Here is an 11677-nt window from a genome sequence, read left to right on the forward strand (position 1 = left end):
GCCGTGGGCAGCCCCCCGGCCACAGGCATCTCAGCAGCCTGTCCCCCTCCCAGGGAACCGGAGGGGCCCCCCGGGCCCAGCCTCTCCCCCGTGGGCCCAGGCATCCCGGGGGGAGACAGCCCCACCCGCGCGGGACCCCTGGTGTCTACAGGTGCCTGCACCGTCTCCCTCTCCCCCCACAGGCCTGCGACACCCCCAGGGCTGGACTCGTCCCGCAGAGGCTGAGACGTCCTGGGGGCCACGGGCACCACAGCTGCTGCAGACGTCCCTGCGGTCTGTCTCCTTCCCCAAGGTCTCGGCACACCCCCAGAGCCTGTCTCCTGCCCTGCGTGTCCGGGCGCTTCCGGACCCCCGACGGCCTGCGCCCTCTCCCACGGGCCCGGGAAAGCTGCAGAAGCCACAGCGTCCCCCACAGACCACGGCCCCTCGGGAGCCACGGGCACCGCGGCAGTATGGACGCCTTCGCACAGGCTCAGGCCGCCTCTAGAGCTGCCGTCGTGACACACGGGGCCAGACACCCACGCGGCGGCAGGCAGGCCCGTAGGCGCCCTCGCGACCCCCGCCACGCTGCACCTGTGCCTGGGCAGCACCACGGCCTCAGGCAGCCCAGCGGCCTGTCTCCTTCTGCACAGACAAGACGTGTCCCCATGGCCGCCCTCCTGACCCACGGGCCCGGGTGCCCCTAACGCTGTGGGCAGCAGAACCGCCCGCTCCCCCAGAGCCTGCCTCCTGTCCCACAGGCTCACGACACCCCCACAGCCTGTGTCCCCCACAATGGCCCCTGGCGCCCCCAGGGCCCGCTGCCCGTCCCACAGGCCTGGGGTGGCCCCGTAGCTTGACTGTCCCCCCAGAGCTCCTGGTACTGCCCCCGCCGCCCCCACAGGCTGCTGGGTCCCCCACACACCGGGGACACTCCCACAGCCTGTCTCCCTCCCCGGGGCCGTGGGCACCCCCATGCCCGGCTCTACACCCCACAGGCCTGGAGCACCTCCAGGGCCCACCGCCTGCTCCGCACAACCCCACGCCTCCGCGGCGTGTGCCACTGCCCAGGAGCCCAGGGCCCCTCCAGAGCCCGTCTCTACCCACACAGCCTGTCCCCTTTCCCTGAATCCTGGGTCACCCCCACATCGAGCTTCCTCTCCAACACCACAAGGCACCCCCACGGGCTGTCCAGTGCCCCATGTGCCAGGAGCACCCCCAGACCCCATCCCCTCCACCGCCTGTTCGCTCCGCCAAGCGCCCAGGGGACCCGCACAGGCTTCCTCCTCCACACTGCTGGGCGCCCCCACAGCATCGGGCACCCTCGCAGCCTGCCCCCCGCCCCATGAGTCCGGGGTGTCCCCACAGATGGCCTCTGGGCGGGGAGTTCCGGGTACCTGCAGGGACTGCCCTCTGCCCCACAGACGGGGGGCACCGCCCCAGCCCCGCTCCCTCTCCACGGCTCTGGGGAGCTCCACAGCCTCGCGCCACCCCGCGGCCTGTCCTCTCCCCAGCAGGTAGGGGACCATCCCAGGCACACCCTCAGGCAGCAGGCCGGCCGCCTGTCCCCGTCCGCACAGGCCTGGGACCCTCTCACAACCGGCCCCCAGACCCACGGCTGTTGACACTCCCGAGACCCGGGGCACTGCCCGAGCTTGTCCCTTCACCCAGGGTCCTGTGAGACCACCCCGGCTCGTCTCCACCCAGGAGGCCCGGCCGGGGACGCCCCTGTCAACCGGGCCCTCTCCCGCGGGCACCGGGTGGAGCTCCACTCTGCTCCCCTCCCCGTACCCCGCCGCCGCCCGCATGGCCTGCACCTTCAGCCACAGCTCCAAGATGCTCTCGTGCCCCATCGATCCCGGGCGGCCTTTCCGCTCACAGCCCCGGGGGCTCCGGTAAGGCGCCCCGTCCTCCTCCCCGCCGGCGCCCGTCACCCACACCGAACCGACAGGCCCCACCACCTGAGGCTCCCCCACCGCCCCNGCCCCTCCTCTCCCGGCGGCGGCGCCTCCCGGAGCCCCGGCCCGCGGCGCCCGGCTCTCCCTCCCGATGGCCGGCTACGAGGTGGTGAGCGTGTCCGGCTTCGAGGAGTTCAGCCGGGCGGTGGAGCAGCACCGCGGCAAGACCATCTTCGCCTACTTTACCGGCTCCAAGGATGCCGGCGGGAAGAGCTGGTGCCCCGACTGCGNAGCGATCCGCGCTCGGCCCTGGAGTGGTTTTCAGGTCACCCTCGGTTCAAGTCTGAGCACTTGCAGAGACGGAGGGGAGAGGGGAGCGACGCTGTTTCTCGGTGCCGGATTCTAGAGCCCATGACTGACTATTTGGTATCGACTTTTTTTTAAGCTGAACCAGTCGTGCGAGAGGGGCTGAAGCACGTCAGTGAAGGGTGTGTGTTCATCTACTGCCAAGTGGGAGAGAAACCTTAGTAAGTGCCCGCGTGCATTCCGTCCCGTCCCGTCCCGGGCGCGCTGGGCCCGCGCACACTTAGGCGGAAGGGCCTCGGGGACTAAGGATCTGCGTGCTTAGGTCCAGGGTCGGGCAAGTCAAGCGACCAGAGGCTATTGAAGCCCTAGTCCTCAAGCTTTTATGAACATTTACAACAAAACGAGTGATCACTGAAAGACTAAATGTAGGAATCTATCAAATAGTAAATGGTGAGAAACCAAGTAAATGTTTTCCATGATCACTTTTTCTTTTCGAAACAGTTGGAAAGATCCAAATAACGACTTCAGAAAAAACCTGAAAGTAACTGCGGTTCCTACACTCCTTAAATACGGAACAGTAAGTGTCTGTCCTGTCATTGTGGTGGGGCTACAACTCACCCCATCAACTCTTTTGTCCTGGATTCAAATTTGAAAAGATCTTGACATTTCATCCCAAATATCACACTGGGGCTCTATTAAAAATGTACAACTTGGCTGTCCATCCCTATGGCCAATCCAAATAAACTATTAATAATGCCAGTATCTAAGTATTAGCTGTTTCCCATGGTTTGTAAAAGCCACTGTTCTAAAATTCTCTAAGCGCTGCTCAAGAAAGTTGGTTGACATAATTCGGTAAGATACTAGCATCAGTGGTTGTTTTCTACTTACTTCAGAGTTCTAGTTAAAAGGGCACCTCCTTTAGTTCAGCGGTGGCCCTGGGATTATAAATTAACGAGTTGAGGGGAAGGCAGTGTGCTGGGCTTGCTGGCTCTTGTTTTAGTCCACGGAGCCAAGTATTTTAATGATTTATCTTAAGGCACATAGTTTAACTATTTAATAAAGCTTGTTGTAACTAGATGATAGTCTTTGAATAGCGTAGTTTCTCCATTGTAAGCTTCGTGTTAACTCAAGGCAGAACTCCTTCCCTTCCTAATAACATGTTTGTAGCTGTGGGTTAAGATCAGACTGCTCTCCTATTACAGCCTCAAAAACTGGTGGAATCCGAGTGTCTCCAGGCCAGCCTCGTGGAGATGTTGTTCTCTGAAGATTAAGAGTTGATGATGGCAGTCGTATCTTGATTTCCTGACTTGCTCTGGTATAAAAGCAATCGCATACTTGTTTTGAATTCACGTTAGCAATAAACAAATAAATGAACGATGACGTAAAAACTGGTTTATGTCTAAATAGTGCTATTAAAATGCTCATGAACCCTCAGTTTGCCTGTAATATTTGGGAATCTCTAAGAGGAAGGGAGAATCAGTCTTCAGGAGAGACGGGGACAGCACAAGGGGTGCATTGCTGGAGGTGACAGCAGTGTCCCTACCAATACAGAAGGCAAATTCCACGCCTTGAAAGGAGTTAGGATCTTTTACGGTAAACGCCACCCATTTACAAAGAACGGTTCCGGAAACACTCTGTGTGGCTTTAGAACGCACAACTTCCCGTAGCCAGTGACGGAGAGCACAGCGCACCTAATCCAGCCTCGCTCACCGCAGGCGGTCTGGCTTTCCCGTCTGAAGACGCCGTCCTGCTCGGGAAGGTCAGAGACCGTGTCACCTAATGGTGGCAAGAGCCCCGGCCGCGCATCAGTCACACCCATCACCACCGCAGACGAGCTTCTTAACCTGTGTGAACCTCCGGCTCCTCCTGTATGGACGCGGCGGGTCTGCAAGGGGACTGAGAGCAGGACAAAGCAGGAAGCGTGGGCCCGGGTGCAGCACCGGCCACGGAAACGTTTCGCGCTGCACGATCACAAGTGTCTGAGGCTCCTCATCTTTATTCTAGTCCAAAGTCAAGGGTGCGGTGAGAAGTTAACCACCAACCTTCTCCGTGCCGTCACTAGGTCGGTGACACGCCGGCTGTTCCTTTAAGCCCTCCTGCAGGGCAGGTGGTGACACGGTGAGTCCTCCTCCTGAGCAGAGTAAGAACCTTCCTGCAGCACCCGCTCCCTGACGGGAGAAATCATTCACTCGATTCCCCCTCATTCTGCACAGGGAGGCGTAGGGCAGCCGATCCGAGGGACAGTGGGACGGAGGGACACGGACTTGCAGAGTTGGGGACATCTGGTGGCCCTCCCCCTGCCCCATCCCTCACCGACTCCTTAAACTGGTTTACAGCACCTAACGTTTCTGTTTTATTCGGTTGGTTAAGTACTAACGATAACTTACAAACCCACAGGGAAACCACAGGAGAACAACTCTGGTTGGACAGAAGGAACCTATTAACAAAAAGTGGGTTGGATCACACGGCACGTACAGCTCTGGGTGCTCCCCGGCGGCGCGGCTGGGAGAGTCCCGCCTCCGCGCAGGGGCAGTGAGGCCGAGGCCGCGGTCAGGGGCCCCAAGGTCAGGGGGCCGCGGTCGGGGGGCCCCAAGGTCGGGGCCCGCGGTCAGGGGCCCCAAGGTCAGGGGCCGCGGTCAGGGGCCCCGCGTCGGCGGCCGGCTTCTCACTTCCCCGCCGCGTTGTTCTGCTGCTGCTGCTCGGCCAGCGCCTGCTGCAGGCGCATCCGCTTGCGGGAGTAGTGCTGCCAGTGCAGGATCTGCTGCTCGTCGATGAACTTGGCGCACTGCGCGTTCACCAGCTCCTTGCGGAAGTGCTCGTACTGCAGCAGCTCCAGCATGTGCAGGCACTGCGGGTACCTGCGCGCAAGCGCACAAGTTAGCGGCGGCGCCCTCCGCGCGCGTCGGCCACGCTCCACCTCCGCTTCTCTCCCAGAACGGCCCTTGTAGGCTACCATTTCTAGAATATTCGCTGCCTTGGGTAGTACAGGTTTTCCTGCCTCTGCAGAGAAGCCAGTCATCAAAAGTCAGCGTGAGGCACACGTTTCAAAAGGGAAAACGCTCGAGCGCAGAAGGCCTGACTGACCTCCCCGCACCGCGCAGGAGCGGCAGGCCCGGCTCGGCAGCCCCGCGCTCCCGCGGAGGCGCCCACGGCCAGGGCCGCAAACGCTTCTCGGTTTAGTAAGTTTATCATTGGTAACTACCGGATTTCCAGGAGTCGTGATAAAGACCGCTTTTTTTCAAAACCGACTCCGTTTCAGAAAGAACTATGCACCAGTACCGTACTGTGGTTTTCCACAGGGATGTGACCATTCTGGAATCACTTGGCGTGTGACCTAAGATCAGCAACTGAGTAAGTCAACACACCGTGGATGAGGAGAGCCAAATTTCCGACTGTTAGGGAAGTCGTTACACACAAGGCCCGGGGAGGCTGGAATGGACCCTGCGTCGCGGAGCTGCACCTGGAACCGTCAGCAGACTCAGAAACCGACAAAGATTGGAAGCAGACATGTGTGTACACACACACACACACACACACACACACACACACCGACTTTCGCTGCGTCCTGAGAGGGCCTAGCAGCAATGACACGGGTACCAACAAGCACACTCAGCGCCCAGGTCATGGATTAGAAATACCACTTTCCAGGGGCCTTGGCGAAATGGCTGATTCCAGGGCGAAGGCAGGGAAAGTACCAGATGAACCTGGAATATTATGCAGTGCCAGGAAGAAAGTGCTCAAAAAATTGTGGGGATACGTCACAAGCACTCAGGAGCCAATCTGAAGGGACTAATGGCCATATTTGAAACCATTACGAGAAAACACAGTTATAATCCAAAAAATAAGAATTCAAGAGCCCATGTTGATATAATTCTTTTAAATGAATAAATCGATAATAAACGGATGATTCTTCCTGACATCTAAATCACAACTAATAAATGTAGAAAAAATGACAGAAATAGAATGTTTCAGACCCGTATCAATAGATGCTAAAATTAGTGGGTTAAAGTATAAGATGAAACAAAGTATTTACATAGTCTCAAAGTATTTCCTCACAGACACTTACTAAATACAAAAGGAAAACAAGTAACTTGATGTGGTAAAACCCAACAGTCAGGGCCTCAAGCAAGTGACCGAAATTAACATCTCCAGTAGCAGGTCAAAGTGACTTCCTAGGACTCCTGATGGGACACACCAAGGAGGTCAGAAAGTCACTGCTGGGGCCCAGTCACAGGGCGGTGGGGGCAGCGCAGGGGGAAGGGCCAAGAAACTCAAGATTAAAGATGAAGACGACACAAAGACAGGAGCCTAGACTGGACACTGCCCCAGACGCAGGGCAGTAATGAGACAGCAGACGATATCGGAATGAAGTCTGCAGACTAGCTGATATATTAATGTTCAGATCTTGATCACTGTCCTGTGGTTAAAAAATAACATTTAGAATATCTGGGTGAAAAACATATAGGAATTATCTTTCCGATCTCTGTAGCTATTTCGTAAGTGAAAGTATTTAAAATAGAAAAGATGTAAAATCGGAGTCCATTATAAAAAACATTAAATTGGGGCGCCTGGGTGGCTTAGTCGGTTAAGCGTCCGACTTTCGCTTAGGTCATGATCTCGCGGTTCGTGGGTTCGAGCCCCGCGTCGGGCTCTGTGCTGACTGCCAGCTCAGAGCCTGGAGCCTGTTTCAGAGTCTGTGACTCCCTCTCTCTCTGACCCTCCCCTGCTCACGCTGTCTCTGTCTCTCCTAGAAATAAAAAAATAAAAAAAAAACTTTAAAAAAAATTAAAAAACAAAACATTAAATTATACAGAGAGCTGAGAGCCAAACTTATGCAGGTGGTACAGAGAGACTGAACACGAAAACGGCGCACCACGGAAGTGCTTCTCATGTTTTACGTGCACGCTAATCACGTCCCAAGTGCAGGCTCTGATTTCGTAGGTCTGACGTGGGGCCTGAGCTCTGCGTCTCTAACAGGCTCCCAAGTGACAGCGGTGCTGCTGGTCTGGGGACCACGCTGAGGAGCAGGGCCCATCACCGACGCTGTCCCTACGCGATAACAATGGCGCGCTATCGGTGCTCCAGAGACACGGCTGCTGGTAGCTGGTGGAGCTAGGCCTGAAATGGCCGACTCACACCCGACCTCCTTCCTCTTCATACATTCGGCAGGCACTGGGAGTGAGAAAGACCCGGGTTCGAACACCAGCACCGCCGCTCACCAGCTGGGTGGCTTGGACAAGGTTCTCAACCTCGGTCAGCTTTAGCTTCCTCACCTACAATCTAAACTATCACGACAACCAAGAGAATGGTCTCAAGTGGCATTTAATCGACAAACGGAACTTAAACATGTAGCGATCATGTCTCAAACTTGTAAAAGACAACTCTAGGGGCGCCTGGGGGGCTCAGTCGGTTCAGCGTCCGACTTCGGCTCAGGTCATGATCTCACGGTTCGTGGGCTCGAGCCCCGCATCGGGCTCTGTGCTGACAGCTCAGAGCCTGGAGCTGCTTCGGATTCTGTGTCTCCCTCTCTCTCTGACCCTCCCCAGCTTGTGCTCTGTCTTTCTCTGCCTCAAAAATAAATAAACGTTAAAAAAATTTAAAAAATAAATAAATAAAGGACAACTCTGAGTAAATATTTCAATAGGCTACAATTCTGGCTTTAACCAACAAGACGAAGGGGTATGAAAGGAAAGTTGCACACTTAGATTTTTTAAAAGTAAGACATAAATGAACTCAGTTAATAGCACTGATCAAAATAAGAAAGAGGGGCTGGAGCTGACATAACGTTCTCAGCAAGCTGGCAGTGTGAGTCCCTGCCCCCGCCCCACCCCCCAAGAAAAGTAACAGAAACTCCAGTTTCACTTATCAAAGTGTAACGTCTACACGAAGACCTGCATCCGGCCCACTGCACCCCGACCACTTCCGAAGGCCTGTGTGCGGTCCTGGCTGAACAGTGGAGGGCGTGTGACAAATGGGTAAAGGTGGCTGGGGACGCACAGGTAAGGGCTACGTCACAGGTGCGGGTACCGGCCGCCGGGGAAGCAGGACGTGGTGCCAGTGTCTGCACACGGCGGCCGCCCCGCAGGCTGGCTAGTCCCCGACAGGGAAGAGTGAAGGCCTGAGGTTCCCAGATCCTCCAGATTTAAAGAGTAGCCGAGGTCCGGATTATTACATGAAACTTTCGGACCTTTAAGGTCAGCAGGTCTCAAACAAAAGCTTGTGCAGGCTGAGTGACATGCCCACAGATGTGAACTTGCAAGTCTCTGGAATGCAAACGTCTGAAAGGCAGGTGTCTCAAGAGGTCACAGAGCGGTTCTGGATTAACGCGGGGACAAAACTGGAAATCTGGGTTGAAGCTACACCCGGGGACAGCATATCCCAACGTACGGAAAACCTTCCCAGCATCCAGCTAGCAACGGGACCGGCTGTCCCTGAAAGGCACAGCAGGTGCTCACTGGGACCAGAGCTCCAGAGTATAGACAGCCTTCCGGCAACAGTGGGGGTGACACGGAACGCCCCACGCCCGGGCCCAGTGTCCACGCAGAGTCTGCAAGCCTATGCACACACACCATCTAACAGTCTTCTCTCCGGTTACTAAACAAGTGGCTGTTTGTAAGGGACCAATTAGGGAGCAAAAGGGTCCTGCAGGCAGAGACATGGGGTCAAGAATCAGTTAGTATTAGACACAGATCAAAAAAGTGACCTGGATAAAGGACAAGTTTGAATCATTTTCCTCTCAAACGTGTTTAAAAAAAAAAAAGACACCAAGTTTCACTATTGCCTTCTGACCACCTAGTTAAGACAAAGAAGAGGTCTGAGTTCGATGTTTAAATGAACACAGAGCCTGCACATACAAGGCTCTAAAGAAAGGCGATAGCTACAGAAATACTGCTCTTTATTTCTTTTCTTTTACAAACTAAACAAACGTTGGGGGCAACCCTTCATCAAGCAAGTCTGTCCGCACCATGTTTCCAACAGCATTTGCTCACCTCACATCCCTGTGTCGCATGTTAATAATTCTCACACTTTAAACTTTCCAGTATTATTATATCTGTTATGGTGACCTGTGGTCATGACTTGCTTAAAAGCTCAGATGATGTTTAGCATTATTTAACAGTATTTTTTTATTAAGATACCTTTTTTTTTTTTCCTTAACACTACTGCACATTTAATCGCCTGCAATACTGTGTGAACACAAGCTTTAAATGCACTGGGAAACCGAAAACTTCATTTGGCTCGCTTTACTGCAGCGTTCGCCTTCTTGCAGTGCTCTGGAACCAAGCGCACACGATGAGGCGTGGCCAGAGTGAGACTCGGGGAAGGTCACATCCTCCGGAAAATCTTCCTGACACGTGCCCTGTGTTAATTTTCAGCCGACGACTGTGCCATTGCATTTATAGACTGTGGGTTCGGTAGGGTCAGGAACGCAGAGGGACCGGGTGAGTGGTACCTGACAGAGCCAGGTCACACAGAGCCTGCGCCCAAGAAGAGAGAAGGGATCCTGCTCTGCGTCCCTGGGAAGACACTGATAGATCCCAAGCAACAAAGTGTCATGCGGTTACATTTCTGAAAGACCAAGCTGGCTCCTGTTAGAAAATGATTTTGCTTTGTTCGGCTGGGATTGGGAGGACACAGGAGGGGGGTAAGAGAAGCAGGGATGAGCAGTGAGACTGCGCAGTAATCCAACTCAGAGAGAAGGCGGAGGCAGCTAACAGGAGTGGAGGGGTTCAAAATACATTTTTTTCAATGTGAAACTAAAAGGTCTGTTAAATGTCAGTATCTTGGAACATAATACAGTATACACGTATTTAGGACTGTAAAAATTAAACTTACTTTAGATACTTGGCATATTCTGGTTCTTTCCAGTAAAGCAAGTACTTAAGATAATTAACAAAAGCTTTGTCTTTGAAGTAACCTCTTTGGGCAAGAACTGAAAGGCACAAAAAACAAAAAAGATATCTGTAGAGCAGACCAATCCTGGAAGTACCGATTTGTGACCCCTAACATACAGAATCTACTTCCATAACTACCCCCCCCCCCCCCCGCCATGAATTCACAACGTAAGTCCCAGTCTGTGCAGACACACACACACACACCAGTGAACAGGTAGCAGTGATCCCACTGAACTGAGCGTATATAAAAGTAGACATTATTACGAACTGCAATTCTTCTGGTCAGAGATCGTTACCAGCTACTCAATTCCATAAGGCGCCAACAACTTACAATTAAGGTAATTGGGGTTGGCTAAACACTGCACGAACTCCAACTCCAACTGAAACCGAAGTCGATTTCCAGCCTCATCTAGGAAGAAACACAGCAAAAGTCACCCAAAATAAAGGTCACCAGCTATGACACTGACTTGCAGAAAAAGACGTGACTGCTGGTGAGAACGTGTTTCTGCAGAAGTAAGGGCACGGGGTGGTTTTCTCACTAGTCCGGGGAAAGCAGAGAGCGCTCCGCTCAACAAGAACCTAGAACAGGCGCACCCACGGGGCAGGACCACCCCCTGGGACCCAGGACCCAAGATTTCCAGAGTGACCAGCGGGGGAAGGTCAGAGCAGCGCTAGGGACCCCGGGGAAAGTCCAGAATGCAAGCTGCAAACGGAGGGACGTGCGCCGGTTCGAGAAATGCCAGGAGCAGAAAGGCTCACAGTCTGGCGACGTCTCACACCTAAACACGCCCATCGCGGACGCGGAAAACCAGCGGCGGAGGGGACGGCTCTGGAGCGCGCCCAGCCGCTGAGGCCTCGCCGGGAGGCCGGTGAGGAGGAGACAGCCGCGGACCGGAGCCCCGCCGGAGCTGCGCCGCGAAAGAGCCCCGGGGAAGCGGGAAGACGTGTCTAGCCGGGGGCAGCTGTGTTTGCTGGGGTTCCGAGCGCTACTTACCTGTCTCCATAGCGACGGCCGCGGCCATCGCGAGCAAAGTGGCTCGGCTGCCCACAGCCTAGAGGAGCAACAGCCCGCAGATTGCGGAAGCCTCGACCCCTCTTCCGGTCGCGGGGCCGTGTGGGATGCGGGCATTGGCGGCCTCGCGCGGGCCCCTCCTCCGGCTCCTCGAGGGCCCCGCCCCCCAGCTCCGCGCAGGCCCCGCCCTCCAGCTCCGCGCAGGCCCCTCCTCCGGCTCCTCGCAGGCCCCGCCCTCCAGCTCCGCGCAGGCCCCTCCTCCGGCTCCGCGCAGGCCCCGCCCTCCAGCTCCGCGCAGNGAGGGGTTGCTGGAGGAGACACGGCCTCTAGGGATGTGTTTTCAGGCCGAGCTGACATGCCTGCCGGACATGGGAGGTGAGGGAGCGGAGCAGGAGAACCAAGCGTGACTCGAGCGGTCCGTGCACGGCCGTGCCGGTTACCGGGACGAGGGTCCCGGGGCAGACAGGTTCGGGAGGCCCCGTTGCCCTGGGGCGTGTGGAGTTTGAGGTGACTGTAAACTACCCGCGCGGAGAGGCGGGGGCAGCGGGGCGCAGGGCGGCCCCGCGGCGGGGGGGGGCTGTGAGCGCCGG

The 11677-nt window shown here is 55.8% G+C and overlaps 3 protein-coding genes across 3 annotated transcripts in view; 1 reads left to right on the plus strand and 2 right to left on the minus strand.

The window, feature by feature from the left end:
- LOC144217311 (uncharacterized) overlaps positions 1-1961 on the minus strand; it is a gene marked incomplete at its 5' end in the record, with an annotated part of 2588 nt that extends 627 nt beyond the window's left edge. Inside the window, one exon of the mRNA XM_077746882.1 lies at positions 3-1961. Within this exon, the coding sequence (XP_077603008.1) occupies positions 3-1961 (1959 nt within the window). The remainder of the gene's footprint in view (positions 1-2) is intronic.
- Positions 1962-1964: 3 nt separating this feature from the next.
- TXNDC17 (thioredoxin domain containing 17) lies at positions 1965-3575 on the plus strand. Its single transcript, XM_077746629.1, has 4 exons — positions 1965-2194; positions 2323-2404; positions 2685-2760; positions 3386-3575. Exons 1-4 carry the CDS (start codon positions 2029-2031, stop codon positions 3452-3454), a joined length of 393 nt encoding a protein of 130 aa, XP_077602755.1. The 5' UTR covers positions 1965-2028; the 3' UTR covers positions 3455-3575.
- Positions 3576-4523: 948 nt separating this feature from the next.
- MED31 (mediator complex subunit 31) lies at positions 4524-11169 on the minus strand. The gene is made up of 4 exons (XM_077746627.1): positions 11070-11169; positions 10407-10484; positions 10017-10113; positions 4524-5041 (listed from the first exon to the last, which is right to left on the minus strand). Exons 1-4 carry the CDS (start codon positions 11095-11097, stop codon positions 4849-4851), a joined length of 396 nt encoding a protein of 131 aa, XP_077602753.1. The 5' UTR covers positions 11098-11169; the 3' UTR covers positions 4524-4848.
- Between the last annotated feature and the right edge of the window lie 508 nt (positions 11170-11677).

Source organism: Crocuta crocuta, unplaced genomic scaffold (genome assembly GCF_008692635.1).
Source record: "Crocuta crocuta isolate KB4526 unplaced genomic scaffold, BGI_CrCroc_1.0 scaffold139, whole genome shotgun sequence".
NCBI lineage: Eukaryota > Metazoa > Chordata > Mammalia > Carnivora > Hyaenidae > Crocuta > Crocuta crocuta.

Bases quoted from the DNA above. Each gene is read 5' to 3' on its own strand.
- MED31 (XM_077746627.1), bottom strand. From the start codon at position 11,097: ATGGCCGCGGCCGTCGCTATGGAGACAG. The intron at 10,485-11,069 runs GTAAGTAGCGCT...GTTTCTTCCTAG, and splicing joins GGCCGTCGCTATGGAGACAG to ATGAGGCTGGAAATCGACTT. The intron at 10,114-10,406 runs GTAAGTTGTTGG...TGTGCCTTTCAG, and splicing joins CAACCCCAATTACCTTAATT to TTCTTGCCCAAAGAGGTTAC.